Source organism: Biomphalaria glabrata, chromosome 3 (genome assembly GCF_947242115.1).
Source record: "Biomphalaria glabrata chromosome 3, xgBioGlab47.1, whole genome shotgun sequence".
Classification (NCBI taxonomy): Eukaryota; Metazoa; Mollusca; class Gastropoda; family Planorbidae; genus Biomphalaria; species Biomphalaria glabrata.
Window position 1 is genome coordinate 15570411 of NC_074713.1, and position 20950 is coordinate 15591360.

Consider the following 20950-nt stretch of genomic DNA (forward strand, 5'->3'; position numbering starts at 1 on the left):
ATTTGTAAAAAAAAAATAAAAAAAAAATTATCTCCTATTAGTTTAATATTAGGCTTTGGTATTGTCAAAAAGGTAGGGTTGCCCAAAACTATTAAGGGTATTAGTTCGTGGGTATATATATAGTTCGTCCATCGTGGTTCGATGATGACCACTTTGTCATCCAGGGGGCTGAGGGCTTTGCACTGGGGTTTTATGCCTCCTCATGTGGCTGGTGAGACCTATGTGAGCCCGGAATGTTCGGCCGCACACTGGGCAGGTTTTTCCAGCTGGAGCTAGTGTCGTTTGTCTTGCTTTTCTTTTCTGGCGTTTTTCTTCTGCCTGCGTTGTTCTTTTTTTCCTCGTGGGTAAAACGTAGCGTTGTTCGAGCATGTGTCTGTAAAGCTGGTTGATCTCGTGCAATATTGACGCGTGCAGCTGAAATAGTTTTTATGTTCGTGTAATTATGATTTCGGGAATGTTAATGAAGTTAACTAGACACGGTATGGTGTAATCATGGAACTATACTAATGGAACACCAGCTTCGAGATTTTATGATCAGAGTGCCGTCGCGCATCTTTTTCGCGCACCATACCAATTTGAAAAATCGATGAGGATGCCAAAGAAGAAATTTACTCCGAGAGCCACTTGGATTGACCTTCATTGAGAGTAAAACTTTCCCACACTATATTTTATTAGATCTGTAAAAACTTTATCCATTTTCTGACTATCTGATAAAATAGATACAATTTCCCTGAATAATGGATCGTCACAAAAGATTTTTTTTTAAGGCCACTTCGTTAATATAGGTGTTTCCAGTACTTCCTCATTTGGGTATTTTACACAAAATCTGGAATTTTTTTTATGTACATGTCATTTTTATCATCTGTCCCGCGCAACCAAACCATCCACTTTTCCCGGTCACCAATGTTCTTAACAAGATATCAAGAGAGAGAGAGGCTGGTCCATTATTTGCGTAGTCCAGCCAGCTTTTTTTTTTGACAACCTTTTTTCGTTCTCTCTCATGAAGGATATGTTTTGAAAATTAGTCTTACAAAATACAATTCCAAACCAACTCATGCAGTTATCGTCTTTTCACAGTATTGAGGAGTCATCCTTTTTGCTAGCCAGAAAGTTAATTGGCAAAAGTGAAAAATTCATTTTGTTTAATTTTTTAAAGTAAATATTCATAACTATATCTTTTATATAATAATATATTTTTAAAATAATAATCTTTTATATAGACATGCTTTAATAGATCTAATAAATGATTAACTCGGACCTACCAATATGGGTATATAAATACTTAAATCTGGGTATTTAAAATTTCGAATGCGAATTTTAAAAAAACCGAACTTATATTGATCTAGATCTCTTGTATAATATCTAGATCTAGAATAATATAGATCTACAACACCTAGACTAAAGTTAAAGACTAAGGTCTAGATTTATTTAATGTTTTAAAAAAAAATCAATAGATCTAATATAGACAGTCATGAGATCAACTCTATTTTATCTAGATCTAGACCATACATGAGATCAATAATTGTCAATATGAATATTTATAGATAGATCTAGTCTAGAATAGTGACAATAGTCAATAGTCTAGATCTATCGATCATCTAGTCTGTCTTATAGTATAGCTATACTTACTATTAATTATACACTTTTACAGTATATGAGTATACTCATACGAGTCATACTGGCTATACTATAGTATAGACACTATAGTTAGTATAGTTAATACTTTTTAATAGTAGATCTACATCTATAATTTATCAATTCTATCTAAATCTAGACTTCACTTTCACATCACATTCACACGATTATATATATTGATACAGAACAGACAGTGAATGAAACGAATGCAGTGGTTATACTGATTATACTTAAAGTGACGATACTACTTATAGATCTACCAGTTGATAAACATCATCATCATAGATAATAATCTACATCTATAATCATAGTGCCCTTTATTTAGTCAATAGTCAATATAGTTGAATATAGTCAAGTCAAGATAGTGGAACGTAAACTCGAAGGTTTAATACAATACGGTATGAGTCTATGAGTTAGTATAAGATCTAATTATTTTGTTACTTTGTATGTGACAGTATGTCAATGTCTCAATTAAAATAATTAATATCATCAGCCATATCATTTTAAATATTTAAAAAGTAGACATAGATTTTTATTATATTATAAATAGATAGATTAGATCTACATATAATTTTACAAACTTTAGAAATGATAGATTTTATTTTTTATTGATAAGCCTTCTAGACTAGATTGTCTAGATCTAGCATCTCTAGCTAGACTCTAACATGTAGATTGTAGATCTTTGAATTGGATCGATATTCACCTTCCTAAATTGTCTCTAAAGTATGTAGCTGATTTGAGAGGCCCAAAGAGGCAAGACGAGTCTATTAGTACTATATGTCTCTTGATCTATCTAGTAGGCCTACTAAGCTAGTGCATTAGCCATAGTGTAGTCAAATCTTGACAACTAGTCTTCTAGATCTAAGCTTCTAGAATAATTAGATCTAGATCCAGTTTAGATTTAGAATATAAAAGTTTTTACTACCTAAAATACTAAATCTACTGATCTAAATTCTAGATATATAGATCCAGTTCAGATTAGGATATAAAAATATTCCACTAGCTAAAATTCTAAATCTACTGATCTATACTTAATATGTTAGATATTATATGACATCTACAAAAATTATTATTAAGATATAATTATAGATTCAAGAAACAAGTCCTTTTACGTTTAAAGTGTCTTTTAATTGTGGAACATTTTAACAAAACACATATACACGACAACGTTATGTACAGATCTCCTGCTTCACTCGCTGACCTTTCTTTCTCTCTCTCGTGTTTACACACTAGTCACTTCCCCCAAGTCCCCTAACTCTCGATACTCAACACTTGACCGTGTGTCACGGTTGACCACACAGTAACCGTGTCACCACAGTCCTCCCAGGGAAGAGAAAAATTTTGATCGTATCAAAATTTCATGAACCCAATAGTTTGGGTGTACATTAATAATGTTTAACATCGACAAGAAAAAACAATGACATGTAATACAATGGCATCTTCAATTATGAGAGAACTGATAATGCCTATGACGACAAATAAATTTTCAATAATATGTAATTGCAAGGGACATTTCCAATTGAACTATCGTAGAAAGCTTTCCTGTTATATTATACAACTTATATACAAAAAAAAATACACGCATTTAGTTTTTTCTATGTAACAATAATCTTTTGAATGCCAACATTGTCAGGTGAAAAATGCACAATTAGTTACTACTTTATGTTACATCAAAACATCTTCCAAATTAAGGGAATTGTTTACTTTGTGTTTCTTTCATATCAGTTCCTAAATGGACATTTATGACTACAATCAATGCAACAAACTTAAAAAACTAAATTTTAGTACAACTTTCACATCTCTGAATGAAATAAAAAAAAATAAATTCAGAAGCGTAATGTTCATTCAATTTTGACAAGACAAATTTTAAAGTTATCATACAAGTTATTTGTTAATTTTCTCCTCATCTGATTAATGAATTAACCTAAGTCGAGCGTCCCTAGACATCATCTGCTTCCTCTATTGGTTCTATCACCATTACTCTGCAACTGTCTTGCCTGTCTTAGCGTTTGTTGAAAGAGTAAATGGTCTGGGCATGTACAGCTTCAGCATATTGATGTGAAATACTTTGTCTCGGCCTCTGATGTTTATGCTGTAGTCGACCTTCGAAATCACCTTTGTGACTTGGAATGGGCCCTGCCATTTTATAAATAGCTGGTTATTTCTGTCAGGCAGCAGAACCATGACATTATCACCAACTTGTAGTGTTCTCAACTTTCGACCCTGATTTAGCTTTCTCAATAGTTCTGGTTTCTCTTTGTTTGTTTGCTTTTGGACAGTTTCGCATGCTTTGATTATATTTTGTCTTGTCTTGATGACAAGATCGTATCCTGTGTGTACGTCATGTTCTATGTTCCTATTTACTAGAAAGTCTCTGTATAGTGACATGGGTCCCCTAACAGGTGAGCCATAGAGCATCTCGAATGGTGAGAAGCCCGTTGTTGTGTGTGGTACTTCTCTGTAGGCGAACAGTATGGGGTTGATCAGCTTGTCCCAGTCTGTTGGGTTGTCCTGTGCTACTTTGTTCAGCATTGTTTTCAGCGTTGAATTCAGGCGTTCGCACATCCCATTTGCTTGGGGGTGAAAACGGGCAGCAAATTGTTGTTTAATATTCAGAGTTTTGCAAAACTGTGCGAATTCATTTGATTTAAACTGGGTGCCTTGATCACTCAGTATTATGCGAGGGTAACCTGTTCTTGCAAATATTGCTGTTAGTGCGTCTCCGACATCTTCGGAAGAAATTCTTTTTAATGGTATTGCTTCTGGAAACCGTGTGCACATGTCTACAACAGTCAATATGTAGCGATGACCTCTTCCGGATATTACTGGCATTGGTCCAATAATATCTACGGCTATCTTTTCAAATGGCATTTCACTTAAGTCTGTTGTTTGTATTGGAGCTTGCATATATGTTCCCTTTGCTCCATGTATTTGGCAAATATGGCAGGATTTTATGTAGGCCTTGACTTCTTGCGTAATTCTAGGCCAAAAAAATTCATTCAAGATTCTATTCAATGTTCTCTTTACTCCCATATGTCCGGCAAACGGGGTGTCATGTGCAAGCTTTAAAATTGTTTCTCTATACTTCTTTGGAACTAGCAATTGTTGTGTCTTGCCTGCTTTCAGATGAATTTCTCTCACATAGGCACCATCTTCGCCTATCTTAATTAACCCTCGTCTTGGTGGAGCTTCACTTTCTATGAGTTTTATTAGATCTGGGCCATTTTTCTGTTCACTGACAAATTTTTCTGTTTTAATGTGTAGTGGGTCTTGACTTTCTGTGGAGATTTCATTCGGGTTGTTCACTTGATTATGGCTTCTCATATCGCTATTTTCTGTTTCTGTATTTTCATTTTCATTGTTATAAGGAACTTGTATGTTATCGTTTGTATTTAGCACTTCTTCTGCTTTCTTCTGAGCTCTTGTAGTAACCATGGAACATTTCTGTGTGTATTTTTCTTTCCACTTGTTCAATTCTTCTACTGTGCAAGGTTTAGAGCCTTTGATACAGCCAATGATAAGACCAATGTTGTCAGGCTTATTGTCTAGTACTAAAGCCTCATGCCAACCACTGATGAACGGTGTGTGTATGTTGATACGTGCTACCAGATGTGTAGTTACTTGACCCGTGTAACCAACACAGTCTTGTCTTCTTCCGGTGTACTCTTGTGGGTTGACGTATTCTTTTGCGACTAAAATTGCAGTTGCACCTGTATCGTACAGTACATTGGTCATTTGTTCTCCCACAAAGCCTGGGTATACCTGCAGTTTATTAGCGTGTTTGGCAGCAAATGCTCTATCTCTGGGTCTGTTGTTCCAAACTCTATTGCGTCGGTTGTAGAAGCAAGTGTCTGTAATGTGGTTTGTTCTACCGCAAATTTGACATTGGAAACGAACTCTTTGCTGATTACTTTGATATTCTCTATTCTTGTAAGTATATGTTGGGCTCCTTTCTTCATCTTTCACTCTTCGATATCTATATGTTGGACTCATTTCTTCATCGTTGTCTCTTCGATATCTATAGGTCGGGCTCATTTCTTCATCTTTTTCTCTTCGAGATCTATATGTTGGGCTCATTCCTTCATCTTTCTCTCTTCGAGATCTATATGTTGGGCTCATGTCAGCGTTCTCTCTTCTATATAAAGGGCTTGGAGTCCGCATTCTTGCAGCGTTGTTCACCATAAAAGCAGATGTCGCAGTTGGGTTTTCTCTAGCTAACACTTCCCTTGGGTGTGCGGCCTTATACTGCCTTAGTTGTGCTATCAGGCTGCTGATGGTCTTTGGCTCTCGCTCCGTGACGTATGTTTTAACATTTTTATTGTAAGCTTCCATCACAGCGTCCATTATGATGTGTTCTCTGAGGGTTTCATATTTGTGATCCACTTTTGACAGGTCTACCCATCGATCGAAGTATATCGACATGTTGGTGACGAATATTTGTGGATCGTCGTTCGCCAGAGGTGTCGACTCTTTCAATCTCCTTCTGTATTCGTAACTTGTGGAGCCAAACTGTCTCAGCAACGCCTCCTTCACGGCCACGTACTCTTTTCTTTCTTCATCTCTCATTTGAAGACAGATGTTGATGGCTCTACCTTTTAAGCGCCCCATGAGGCTTCTTGCCCATTCTGTCTGTGGGAGGTTGCATGATGTTGCTATATCCTCAAATCTCAGTAGATATGAGTCAATGCATTCATTCTGGCTCTCGTCAAATGGAGACATTCTGTCTAATTGTTTGTATTTGTCAAAGTGTTCCTCCTTTTCATTTTGCTGTTCTTTGTCTTTCTTTTCTTTAAGTTTTAGTTCTAGTTGTAAAATTTCCTTCCTTCTACTATCTTCTTCTTTCTTTTTGGATTCTTCTAGTTGTAAGAGTTCCTTCCTTCTACTATCTTCTTCTTTCTTTTTGGCTTCTTCCCTATTAAATCTCCTTTCTTCCCTTTCTTCCTCCTGTGTTATTTTTAGTGTAATGAACTTTTCAAGTTCTTCGCCTTGCAGGCCATTTTCCTTGCCGGCTTCTCTAAATATTTTGTACATCGACATTTCCACTTACTTGTGCCTCGTCGTATCTCGTCGTGGTCGCCAGTTGTGAAGAAACAAGTCCTTTTACGTTTAAAGTGTCTTTTTAATTGTGGAACATTTTAACAAAACATATATACACGGCAACGTTATGTACAGATCTCCTGCTTCACTCGCTGACCTTTCTTTCTCTCTCTCGTGTTTACACACTAGTCACTTCCCCCAAGTCCCCTAACTCTCGATACTCAACACTTGACCGTGTGTCACGGTTGACCACACAGTAACCGTGTCACCACAGACTAGTTATATATGTACATAAAATATATAAATAAAAGATACAATTTATGCAGGCCTAGGTCCCATAAATTTATAATTGATCCAGATCTATCAGTAAAAGTTAACTTCGATTGGCAGTTTTACCCAATCTAATCTATACAAGACAATTTATAATCCATGCCTTGCCTACACCCCATATATATTATATAATAGTTTCCATTTCATGCCATACCCAGACCCATGAGTTCATGAAATAATAAATGATGTGGTGTCAAGTTGGATCTATCCCCTGAAATTCAGTACTTTAATATAAAACTCACATATCTAGTTAATTATTTGCTATGACACTCTGATAAACTTGGACTTGTGTGATACATATATGTTTCTTATCAGATTTAATTAATGAAGTTTTGGTGCATTTTAACCAGTAATAAGGCTACAAAAGTAGCATCAGGTGTATTCTAACCATTGGTATTTTTCCTGGCAACATTTCTATTCTAGTCTGTGATAAATTATAAATAAAAAAAAATGTTTGTAATGTTTCAGTTATTAACAAGTAGAACCATGGCAACCAGTTCTGATGATGTACCAGAATGGCTCAAGGATCATACTTATACTATTTCAACTCTCTGGGCATCCATTCAATATTTATTGTAAGTACTACTATACAATTTTTATTTTAGTTATCTAATAGATGTTTTATGAATTGTGTGATTTTCATGGTCAAGCAACATCCAAATATCTGGGATGGAATTTAACATTTTTCTCTAGTTTTTTTTTTTATTTATAACACTCTTAAGCACATTCATCTTTCATGAATGCCTAATATACCTTGGCTGTTGTGCAGGCCATTCCTTTACTGTTAGATGAAATTAGGCAAAATTGTCTGATGATTTGTATGTTTGATACAACGTTTTCAATTTAATAATATTATTTTTTAATTTTAATGTTTTCAAAAGAAATTAACCAATATGCCTAATTGTATAATTACAGTTATGTTTGGAAATGCAAGAAAAAGGCATGCATTCCTGAAAAGTCAATGATTGGTTGCACCTCTTAAAGGTAAGGTACTGCAATTTTTCCCATGTACTTTTCTCATAAACTGAAGTACTTGTATTTTTGAAAAACTAGTTTTCCATGAAAATGTAAATCATAATATATGTTATAGTTGCTTTTAGATTAGTTCAATGTGCATCAAATTAACTGAACATCTGCCTTCACCTATAGTAATAATTCATAACTATTAAGGTCAGGGCCATGTCTACACATTAACGCAGTAGCTTCTTTTAGGTACAGACTATTTTTAGAATGGCAAAATTATATAACTATAATTAATATTCTATATAGTTAATTATACACGTAAATATATTGATCTAGAATTAGATCTAGATCTAGTCTAGGTCCATATTTTGAATTTAATAAACCATTTCATTTGATTTAATTGTCATTGTAAATTAGCTTTCAACTTAGATTTAGACATAAATTAGGCATTGTAAACCTTAAACTAGATTTAGACTAGACCCCTTTAAAAACTAAAATCAACAACAGTCATCATGAAATTGCTCTGGCTATTTATCCTAATAATTACTAAATACACACTAGCTGAACACAGAACCAGATCTACCTTAGTCAACACTAAACTTAAAAAGGAAACAACAGTCATAATCAATCATCACACTTTAGATCAAAGCAACCTAAAAAATAACCTAACATACACATCCATAACACTAAAAAAGATTACCCATCACAAATGGAAGTTCTCAATCAGACACAGCAGAAATAAATACCTATCACTGTTAATATTAATAGCAGGAGATGTAGAGTCAAATCCAGGGCCTAAATCTAAAGATAGATGCAACATCTGCAAAAAAGTATGCACCATGAAACAGAGAGCCATTCAATGTGACACCTGCGATGAATGGTACCATGCATCATGTCTCCATATGAATACACCTGTGTATTATGCCTTAGGCAACAAAGATGCATCATGGCACTGTGTACCGTGTGGGTTACCTCAGTTTACATCAGGACTGTTTGATTCCTTTGATGCAGACACTTCTAACCCATACAACATCCTAAACACCATCCCAAACCAAACTCACCAACCACTAGCTAGATCCACTCCTGTTAAACCTAAATCTACTAAAATTAATTCAACAGCCTCACTAAACAAACCTACTAAAGAAGTAACACCAAAATACCTTAAAACCTTAGTAATAAATTTTCAAAGCATTAGGAACAAAACAGCAGACTTAGAAATTTTATTAGAATGTGAGAAACCAGACATAATTGCAGGCACAGAAACTTGGCTACATCCTGAAATTTATAATGCAGAAATTTTCAATAGTAATTATGAAATTTTTAGAAAAGATAGGGCTGATAAACATGGAGGAGTTCTTTTAGCAATAAAAAACACTCTTATAGCAGAAGAAATTACCTTACCTAACTCAAAAAATATAGAATCAACATTTTGTAAAATTAATACCACCTCAACATCCCTAATAATAGGCAGCATTTACAGACCTCCAAATTCTAGTTTAGAATACATGCAGGAACTATGTAATCAGATTACTACACTTAAAGAGACAAATAAAAATGCAGTTTTTTGGATTATGGGTGATTTCAACCTACCTGATATAAATTGGAAAACACTAACCATAGATAAACACCAAAACCTTAAGGACATAAATGAGCTTTTCATAGAAACTTTACACAACCTAAGTTTAGATCAAATCATTAAAAAGCCAACTAGATTAAACAACACATTAGATCTCTTCTTAACCAACAGACCTGGATTAGTAGTTGATTATGATATTATCCCTGGTCTATCAGACCATGAGATCATAAAAATACACAGTCAGATAAAAGCAGTAGCCAATACAAAACCCAAAAGAAAAATCTTACTCTGGAATAAATGTAACCTAACACAACTACACCAAGCTGCATTAAACTTTCAACAAACATTCTTATTAGAAAAAGACATTAACCAACCAGTTGATGACCTCTGGAATTTCATTAAAAACCATCTTAAAAGCATTATAGAAAATCATATACCAACTAAATACACATCAAACAAAATAAATAAATGCTGGTTTAATAATAAACTAAAGAAGCTTTGTAAACAGAAGGAAAACCTATATAGAAAATTTAAAGAAACTAATGCAGAAAGAGTTTACAAAAAGTATATAAAAATTAAACACTTAACCCAAAAAGTAAGCAGACAGCTGCAGAGTGAATACATAAACAATGTAATATCTAAAGATAACAACAAAAACCTATGGTCATACATTAAGTCTAAGAAAATGGAAACAACAGGCGTAGCGCCATTAAAAGATGAACATAACATAATACATAATGATAATGAAACTAAAGCAAACATCCTAAACAAATACTTTGCATCAGCATTCTCAGCCCCAGGAGACAAAGACATATTACTGAATTTGAACCAAGTAGACAACATAGAAGATATAGTAGTACAAGAAAATGGAATTCAAAAACTATTAGCCAACACCAAACCAAATAAAGCTTCTGGACCTGATGGTATTCCAGCTAGATTACTCAAAGAACTAAGTAATGAGTTAGCCCCAGTGTTCAAAATACTCTTTCAGGCTTCACTTAACCAGGGCAGAGTACCAAAGGACTGGAAAGAAGCTAATGTCACCCCCCTATTTAAAAAAGGAGAAAAATCTGACCCAGGAAACTACAGACCAGTATCACTTACCAGCATCACATGTAAAATCCTAGAACACATAATATGTAGCAACATCATAAACCACTTAGACAAACAAAATGTCCTCACACCATACCAACATGGCTTTAGGAAATATAGATCATGTGAAACACAACTAATAGGACTAATTGATGATTTTTCAAAAGGTTTAGATAATAGTGAACAAATAGATGCTATCTTACTAGATTTTTCTAAGGCTTTTGACAAAGTTCACCACCATAGTTTGCTTAAAAAATTAAAATATTTCGGCATTAATGGTCCACTGCATCAGTGGATTAAGGACTTTCTGATAGGGAGAGAACAAACTGTAATAATAAATGGCTCTAAATCAACACCAATAACAGTAAACTCAGGTGTACCTCAAGGAACAGTCTTGGGTCCACTACTATTTTTAATTTACATAAATGATTTACCAAATTGCATTAGTTCAGGAACAAAAGTCAGATTATTTGCAGACGATTGCATAATATATAGAACAATAAAAACAACACAAGACACAGATATTTTACAAAGAGAATTAGATGAATTACAGAAATGGGAATCAAATTGGAGCATGTCTTTCCACCCAGAAAAATGTCAGTTATTAAGAGTAACAAAAAAACTAAAACAAATTAATTCCACTTATCTTATTCATGGCAAACCAGTAACACAGACTAAAAACGCAAAATACCTAGGTGTTATAATAAATGAAAAACTGTCATGGAATCCACATATTGATGAAACTACAAAAAAATCAAACAAAGCATTAGGATTTATTAAAAGAAATTTCTATAAATCAAATAAGAACATAAAACTAAAATGTTATTTAACTTTGGTTAGGCCAATAATAGAATATGCATCCTCCGTCTGGGACCCCTCAACTCAAGAAAACATTAAGAAACTAGAACAGACACAAAATAGAGCAGTGCGATTCATAACAAACGAATATTCACATTTGACTAGAGTAACACCTTTAGTAAAATCACTAAATTTAGAAAGCCTTCAGGACAGAAGGCTCAAAAGTAAAGTAGCAATCATACATAAAACACTGAACCATAATCTTCAAATACAAAAACAAAATTTAATAAAATACTCTGAAAGACACAAAGATAAAGGCACATTCCTCGTCCCATATGCTAGGACAAATTTGTACAAATACTCCTTCTTCCCTAGTGCTATTAGAGCATGGAATGGGTTGCCTGAGCTAGCCAGGAAAACCAGTGACTTGGCAGAATTTAAGTCATTGGTTAATATGCATGACTAAATGCATGACGCGTAGGACGTAATCATCTTCTTTTTTGAAGTAACGTCTGTATTATATAAGATAAGATAAGAAGATAATAAAATATATACGTTTAGCATGGTCAACACATATGTCACACATATTTTTTTATTTTTTTTTTAAATCCATTTATTTATTTTTATAACTAGATAACTTTCTGTTATGAGAAAAGATGAGATTCTTGGACTCCTGCATAGCACCACCAGAAAGGAAAATCCCATCATGTTGCAAAATAAAAGTCTTGGACCAATTTTAATTTAAGATATATATATTATACTGTAAGCTGTATACATATTTATGTATATCCTGTCATTCAGCCAACAGGTTTGGATTTAGTATTTCTTTAAATCTGTTTGATATTGTACTTGAAAACTATTAATCTGAGCCCCATTAAAACAAGAGGGAGTGCAGTGGATGAGTGGTAAGGGAAATTTTACTTTTTTAAAATTAAAATAAGAATCTAACAAAAGTAAACATATAAAATATGGTGCATTCTCCTTAAAACTAAAACCTGGTGCAAAGGTTTAAAATGTTGGCAAAAAAAAAGCAACATCAATTAAATATTCTTAATTCCCTTTGCAAAACTTACTGAGAAGAACATGCATGTTGTTCCCTCATAAGTTTCTTGACAGAGGAAATCTTGTTTATATTAGATTTGAATTAAGCAAATTAAGAAAAAAATTATAATCATTATTTCAAATGGTTGTATCTAAACCTTATGAATTATTTTTCAGTTATAAGTATATTGAAATGAATGGATAATCATGAAATTGTTAAATAATTGCTGCTATCATTCCATTGACTAAAGAACCATAATTTTTTTTTTAAATTAATTTCAAAATGATTTTTTTCAAGCAGAGTTCACATAGATCTTGAGTGAAATTTTTCTTTTTTTGACTAATGCTTCAATTTTATTGTATCATTAGTTTTTTATTTTTATTACCCAGAATATTTTTAAAATGAGTACACTATTTTCATGTAATAATGTAACTTGGTATTCACACATCAAAATACGCTATAATCTTTAGGCCATATAGATTTGTATAAATATAAATTAACTTGATTAAATACATTGTAAATGTATATTGTTTGGATAAGAATAAAGTTTTTCTGTAGACAATTATTTTTCAAGATTTGTTGATGCTCCTGCTTAATAAATTATATATACAGGTCATTAGTTTTAACACACTACTGACACAAGAAAAACTGGTCGCCCCCACTTCCATTACATAGATGTAATAAAACGTGACCTCAAATCAGTGAACATCAATACTGACAATTGGGAAGACATAGCTTTAGACCGCAACAGATGGAGAGACAGTGACCAAGAAAGCTATGGACAGTGAAAGTACATAGGTCTCAGCTCAGGAAGAAAAACGTACAATCCGAAAAACGGCCAGCTCCTCTACCACCGAAGCAAAAGCCACCTTAACCTGTGCTATCTGTGGACAGGAGTGTCTCCAAAATAGGGCTCCACAGCCACATGAGGAAGTGTGCTCTGAGATGAAACCTTAGTCTTTCTACGACTGAAGGAGGCCAATGATGATGATACAGGTCATTAGTTTTAACACATCTGATAATAAATACAGTACAAGTTATTGAATGAAAATTTGTCATTATTTCAGGTGCTTTAGGCCTACATCAATGTAAGGTACCAGTACTTTGATTGTGTCATATAACAATTTAAAGCAACATTTTGAAATGAATAGTGTGTAGAATTGACAGTAAATACATTTAAGTGATGGGCTGTGATCTGCATGAATTGAGAGCTGATCATGTATTGAATTTGTGTTTTTGATCTTTAATTCAAGTAAATGTTAATGAACAATTAATTTTTAATGAATAAATAATTTAAAAATAAATACAAAGAAACCATAAACATCTACTTTATTTTAATAATTTTTTTTCATCAGAACAGAATTTCCAACTTTGCATTCTTAAAATAAAATATAATTTATTTAGAGTAGAGTCAGAACACAAAATCATAGTTTAGAAATTAAGTATATTAAGCTAAGCTGTGATCTCTTATAAACATTTGTATATAGACTACACACAATTTAATTATTATTTTTCATCAAATTGCAGGAACTAGTACATGTACTTATGCCTATTGGACAATAAAAAACCTTAGTCAATGAAATAGTAATACTAGTAAATGAGATAAAAGTAAACTAAATATCATCAATGCTATTGAAGCCACACTTGTTTCTTTTTATCTTGTTTGGTGGACTGCAATTAAAGTTGCTATTAATTTTACTGATTGTCTTAGCTGAAATGCCAGTGTCGTCTCTTTGAATCCTAAGCTTATTTTCTTGGTTAATGGAAGTCCAGATGTTTGGAGTTTCATTTTAAACACCTATATATTCCGAAATGGCCTTCCGATAGGCAAAACCTATTTGCCTAACATGTCATATGCACATAAAGAGGTACCACAGAAATGCTTTAAAGATTAGGCGCCACCTTGCTTTAACTAACATAGAATAAGAGAGCACCTGGTTGCATACAGCTTCAGAACGAGACAGCTGGAGGTCACTTACAAAGGTGTGGTATACACCAATGAAAATTAATTGCCGAGTGTAGACGGCAAAAAGAAAAAAACAACTGATTCTACCACAGGTGGACAATGGTTATGCCTGTGCTCAGTGTGGCATAATATGTAGGTCACAGCTGGGGCTGAATAGCCACTGGAAACATAGCATTCCTCATAAGTCTTCGGAATCAAAGACAAGCCTATCATTTTTGTAGAATAGTTTGTAGCTTCTGTAAATGCATGAAATGCCGTCACAAATGACACAAGTCCTCTGTGAGTTTGATCATAGTTTGATGGATTATAAACATCTTACTTCTTTGCCTTATATTAAATGGTCATTCTGTCTGTTCCACTAGGTACTTGCGTTTATCTAAATATCATTGATATATCGTAACATGTCATCAACATAAAAACTAGAATCTCTGCAACTGGTTTACAAGTCAGAAGTCATCAATAACACTTGCCGTTTAAAAAAAAACAATTTAGATTACTGATTAGTCAAATTAGTGACTGATTATTTGATTCATTTAGGCCTATAATTTTTTTTATGTGAATATATAATGATCCTTTACACTTTGTGACTTTACTAGTAGATCTATACTTTGGAGTAGACTTGTTTGTTGAGCTAAAGTCGGAAGTACACATTGAATTTTACTGTGATCTAGTAATCATCTAGACAAATCTAGTGATCTACTACTACTAGTACTAGATCTAGAGTCTAAGTATTTTCTAGAGTCTAGTAGTAGAGAGAGTAGGCCTATCTGTCATATTGTGATCAGTAGGTGGCTGAAGTTTTATAAATCTATTCCATGACAAAAACCCTGGCTAGATTTAGATCTACTGGTCTAGACATCTAGATCTAACTAGAATTAAACTAGAAAACTGAATTAGAGAAGTAGCTTTCTGGATCTAGAACTAGAATCTATATATTACTAATATTAGATCTAGTTGCGTCAAACGCTTAATTTTTGGTTGTTGTTTTTAATAAATGCACATAAAATACATTGTATTTTGGCAATAAAAATACCCAGTTGGTAGTCAAGTAATTCTAATAATTAATTAATGAATGACTCTATCAGTATTTGTTTTAGATCTATCAGATTCATATGACTTATTATTTATACTTATTTTATATCATTCGTCCAAGAAAATCTAGCTCTAGATCTATTTCATTTTAGATTAGGCTATAGTTGTTTTGTTTTTGTTTTTTTGTTTTGTTTTTTTTTGTCATTTTATTTAGGCTACAATATTATCCAGATTAACTTTTTCTTTGTTTCCCACGAGACGTGTATGCCTATAGCCTAGTCCTTTCGATAATAAAAAAAAAAAACGATTAGAAATGCGTAGCTTGGAGTGTCAAAACTGTATTAGGCCTCCTATTTTTATTTCGTGCAATTTAGTATATCGTAACAAATACGCATTTAGCGGAACGGTAGACAGGTCTTCATCCAGATTTAGTGTAAATAAACCAAACACAGAAACACTGAAAGATTGTATTTTCGGAATTTAGATTCTATTTTTTGGAAAATAAGTGGCATTTTATAGGGTGGTCGAAAAAAATAACTTTTGTGACGATCTCTTATTCAGGGAAATTGTATCTATTTTATCAGATAGACAGAAAATGGATAAAGTTTTTACAGATCTAATAAAATATAGTGTGGGGAAGTTTTACTCTCAATGAAGGTCAATCCAAGTGGCTCTCGGAGTAAATTTCTTCTTTGGCATCCTCATCGATTTTTCAAATTGGTATGGTGCGCGAAAAAAGATGCGCGACGGCACTTCGACTCTCTTTGTCTTTGTAAAAAACTCGAAGCTGGTGTTCCATTAGTATAGTTCCATGGTGTAATGATAAACTCGTGTACAATTGTGTGGACATAAAAAAATACAAAGCTCATAATAAATCTGAATTTAAAAAAGTATTAAGCTATACTGTATCTAACACTGCTAAACACACCATAAAAACACTTCCTTGCTAGAATACAATTGAAAACAAAAGTTTATGCACAGATTTGCACGCAAAAAGAAATGTTATTTTTCACAAATTTTATATCAACGCCATCTGTCTGTCTGGTTAAACGTTTGTGCACGCTATTTAATCCACATAATAAAACAGGAACCAATAAAAAAAATTATCCAACTAGTCAATTATCGGTAATTAATTATTTTCCCTTATGCCGAATAAGGGAAATAACCTCTACATTATTGAGAGATATAGTAAGTTCGGATTCCCTCCTCCCCCCCCCCCTTTTTTTTTTTTTTTTTTTTTTTTTTTTTTTACAGTATGGATACATGACTTTAGGGACTTTTTATTAGTGTTTTTGTCATTCGTGTTTAGAAGTATACGCAGCTTTGTTGAGAAATATCTTCCATAAAGCGCATTGCGTCCCCATGATCCATTTGACCTCTGTGTTCTTCATCCCTAATCCTGTCTGCAGGTCCCACCGTGTATTTAACTATTTCAGGGTTGGTTCATGCCGTATATTTAGTAGAGCCCCAACCACGTTCTTCAATGTCTGTACGTTGTAGGCATATCAAGGGCACTGGCGGATCCAGAACTTTGGAGTGGGGGGGGGGGCGATTTTTTTCCAAACCCTAACCCTAACGTCCAGTAAACAGCATATATATTTGATATATGAGAATAAAATAAGACTGTTTCTCAATCTTCGGCGAGAAAAAAACAGAAAACAAAAAACAGTCATGTTGAGGCCTTTCTCTTGCAAACTTGGGGGTCTGGGAAAGCGCTGTAAGTTTACTCAGTGGGGTTCGGGGCGAAGCCCCGACACCTAAAAGCGTTTTCTTGCATTTTTCACTGCAGAAACGCATTCTCCTGACATCTACCACTCATTATTTATTAGTGGGGTTCGGGGCGAAGCCCCGACGTTAAAAGCGTTTTCTTACAATCTTCACTGAAGAAAAGTATTCTCCTGACATCTACAGCACATTATTAATCAATGGAGTTCGGGGTGAAGCCCCGACGCCAAAAGCGTTTTCTTGCATTCTTCACTGCAGAAACGCATTCTCCTGACATCTACAGCTTATTATTCATCAGTGAGGCTCGGGGAGAAGCCTCAACGCTAAAAGCGTTTTTTGGCATTCTTCACTGCAGTAATGCATTCTCCTGACATCTACAGCTTATTACTTTTTAGTGGGGTTCGGGGCGAAGCCCCGACGCCAAAAGCGTTTCCTTGCATTTTATCACGGCTGAAACGCATTCTCCTGACATCTACAGCACATTATTAATCAATGGAGTTCGGGGCGAAGCCCCGACTCCAAAAGCGTTTTTTTACAATCTTCACTGAAGAAAAGTATTCTCCTGACATCTACAGCACACTATTAATCAATGTAGTTCGGGGTGAAGCCCCGACGCCAAAAGCGTTTTCTTGAATTTTTCACGGCTGAAACGCATTTTCCTGACATCTACAGCACATTATTAATCAATGGAGTTCGGGGCGAAGCCCCGACTCCAAAAGCGTTTTTTTACAATCTTCACTGAAGAAAAGTATTCTCCTGACATCTACAGCACATTATTAATCAATGGAGTTCGGGGTGAAGCCCCGACGCCAAAAGCGTTTTCTTGCATTCTTCACTGCAGAAACGCATTCTCCTGACATCTACAGCACATTACTTATTTGTAGGGTTCGGGGCGAAGCGCCGACTCCAAAAGCGTTTTCTTGCATTCTTAACTGCAGAAACACATTCTCCTGATATCTACAGCTTATTATTCATCAGTGAGGCTCGGGGCGAAGCCTCAACGCTAAAAGCGTTTTTTTCGCATTCTTCATTGCAGTAACGCATTCTCCTGACCTACAGCTCATTATTCATTCTATTATAAAGGACCTTTTGAATAATGTGGAAAAAATATTCCAATATGAATTTATAGTCCCTTAATACATTGCAAATACAACCGTTTGTTCTTTGAAAAGATAAGATACCGAACCTATTTAGATTAAGGCTTTGAGGATCGCCGCCGAAAAGAAAAATATTCGATTAATAATATTCAATAAAATGTAAGCATGCATAAATTGTGAGTTATAGTCCTACATTTTTTTAACTAGAAAAATATGAGATAGAGTAAAGGTTGGAAAAAGTCGACTAGGAAAAGATTATCTGGCTTTTGAACTCATCTCAACCGCGACTGTTATATTGAAAAATTTCATTTGAATTATAACTTTTCTAAAGCAAAGTCTTTCTTAAAATAGTTATGATAATTTCATGTGAAATTACACAAACTCTGTCTGGAAAGGGGAAGGGCGGTAAAATAAAGACGATTAATCCTCGCTCCTTTGTATAATTTCTGCTAATGATTGCATTTTGCATTAAAGAATAGAGGTTGGGCGACTCGATATAAGAATTTACTTTATAGGATATATAAATTATATTAGTGACAGATTTTTTAAATTTTGTAATTTCTTACTATAATACAAAAAGAAAAAGTATTGGAGGGGGGGGGGGGGGGGGGAAGGGGATTGCATGTATCGCACTTCCACCTGTTTATATTATATAGATATTCGACTAATTTTATTCACATACTATGATTTACCATTAAAAGTAGGACCGCCCCCCCCCTCACTCAAAGGGTTTAGATGGGAAGGGCAGTAGAGGTATTTGCTTCTCCCCTTCCAATCGGCCAACAGATGAACGACATAATATAAAGACCGGTTAAAATACCAATAACAAGTTTTAATCATATAGATATTTAATTGATTCTGTTAGCTAGCTGTGATTTCTGCAAATAAATAGGACCGCCCCCCCCACTCGAAAGTTTATGGTGGGGGGGGGGGGCGGATTGATGCCATCGCCCCCTCCCGACCCTACCAAATCGGCCAAAATACCACAAGGGGGGGGCGAAATAATCTAAAAATAGGTTGAAATATAAATAATTAGTATATATTATCAACATAAGTAATACATTCGTTTACAAATTGTGTGAATTCTATACTAAAAATCCTCCGCCCCCCCCCCCCCCAGGTCGGCCGAGTGGGGGGGGGGCGATCGCCCCTACCGCCCCCCCCCCTGGATCCGCCAGTGATCAAGGGGCAGTTTGACTCCAATAGTCCCTCTATATGAAGACTAGTGCTAGTTCATAATAGATAAGGATGAGATTCTCGGACTAATTTTCTACATTCTTAGTTTCTGTTTAGATGGTAGAAAAATAAAAATAACCAATAACATACCTGCTCTTGTAAATGTGAAATATTTTTTTTATCTATCAATTTTTTTTTTAAATTTCAGGTCTAGACATCACTGGAGAAAATTTGGAAGACCTGTTGGCATACGATGACCTCTTTCTTGACTTCTTCAATTGTTTTCTTTCGCTTCCGGTATATTGAAGTTTCGTTTATAAACTTTGTTCTAAGATACAGGTCCTAGACGTAATATGCTATGGCCAGTGTTAGACCACATCGATGTCATTGTTTCACAGTCTTTTACTTGTGACTTCCGCCAGACCAAAAAGAATAAACAATTAGTTTCCCCTTTCCCCCCCTAGGCCAGCTATTGCCCCCATATTGTTTCTAAGGTTTAATAGTTATAAACGTTTCACAAGGATAACAACATGTCCCTTTAAGTTATTCACCAAACTAAAGGCGCGCCTGCAGCTAAAACAAGTAACACACAGACTTAATATTTCACCTTTCAGTAATACAATTTCAAGCAAATATATTTAGTTCTTTGAATGCCGTGATTCTTAACTGCCGACCAATACATTAGTATTTCTTGATTTCTTTAGAGAGTCGAGTGACTACAAGATTACGTGAGAGATAGTCGAAGGGAAACAACAACTTCTTGAATGTCCATGTCAATAGATTGCGTGATAGACATTGTATTGAATTGATCGAGATGGATGTGTGTTAATGGTAGGATTGAAAAGTGTATTCATAGCATTTCAGTGGAATGAAAAGTGATTTTTAAAAAGGGTGTGTTGGTGTGCGTGTGTGTGTGTTTGTGTGGGGGGTGAATACACATAGTTGTGTTTATACCTTAACATTAAAGACAAATTTAATATCAATGTAAATAAACTTCCTGCTCGTGTAGTAGGCACCTTGTACTTTGGGCACGAGTTAAGACCCAGTCTGTTGCAGGCATCAAGTGACGTCCTGCAGGAGATAAGAACTAGGACGTAGGCTAATGATCTTCATTTGTGAAGGAACTTTTGCAATGTCGAAAACAAACAAACAGACACATAAACAAACTTTGAATGACATTTAGTAATATTGCTCTAATGTAACATTTCTCAACCTTAAGTACATCAGTGACTTGGTGGTAGCTTGTTACTAGCTGTCGCTGTAAGGATACTCACAAGAAAGAGTTGTTAGTGTTGCTCACCTTTCTACACGTTTAATAAACTAGTCGACCTGCTGCGTAGCATACTCAGCTATTTTGCAGGGCCGGCTTTAGGCCGCTGCAACTATGCGACTGCTGTGGGCCCCCCCATTTTCATAGGCCCACGCTATTCCTAATAGTAAATTATTAAATCAAACCATTTTATAACTTATAACAGATTTTC

At 34.6% G+C, this 20950-nt stretch overlaps 1 protein-coding gene and 1 long non-coding RNA gene across 10 annotated transcripts in view; both read left to right on the forward strand.

Annotated features, from left to right (window-relative positions):
- Window positions 1-20950, forward strand: part of LOC106067347 (uncharacterized) — a 67526-nt gene that overhangs the window by 6250 nt on the left and 40326 nt on the right. For all 7 annotated transcript variants that reach the window (XM_056023630.1, XM_056023627.1, XM_056023631.1 and 4 more), the window contains exon 2: window positions 19678-19766. In XM_056023630.1, the coding sequence (XP_055879605.1) occupies window positions 19678-19766 (89 nt within the window). The remainder of the gene's footprint in view (window positions 1-19677; window positions 19767-20950) is intronic.
- LOC129925140 (uncharacterized) lies at window positions 1162-13035 on the forward strand. 3 transcript variants are annotated; one of them, XR_008776923.1, is made up of 5 exons: window positions 1162-1416; window positions 1775-2033; window positions 7471-7577; window positions 7918-7986; window positions 12065-13035. It is a non-coding gene; the product is annotated as an uncharacterized LOC129925140 (long non-coding RNA). The 3 variants fall into 3 exon arrangements; XR_008776924.1 differs by having other exon boundaries at window positions 1821-2033; XR_008776922.1 differs by lacking the exon at window positions 1162-1416 and having other exon boundaries at window positions 1433-2033.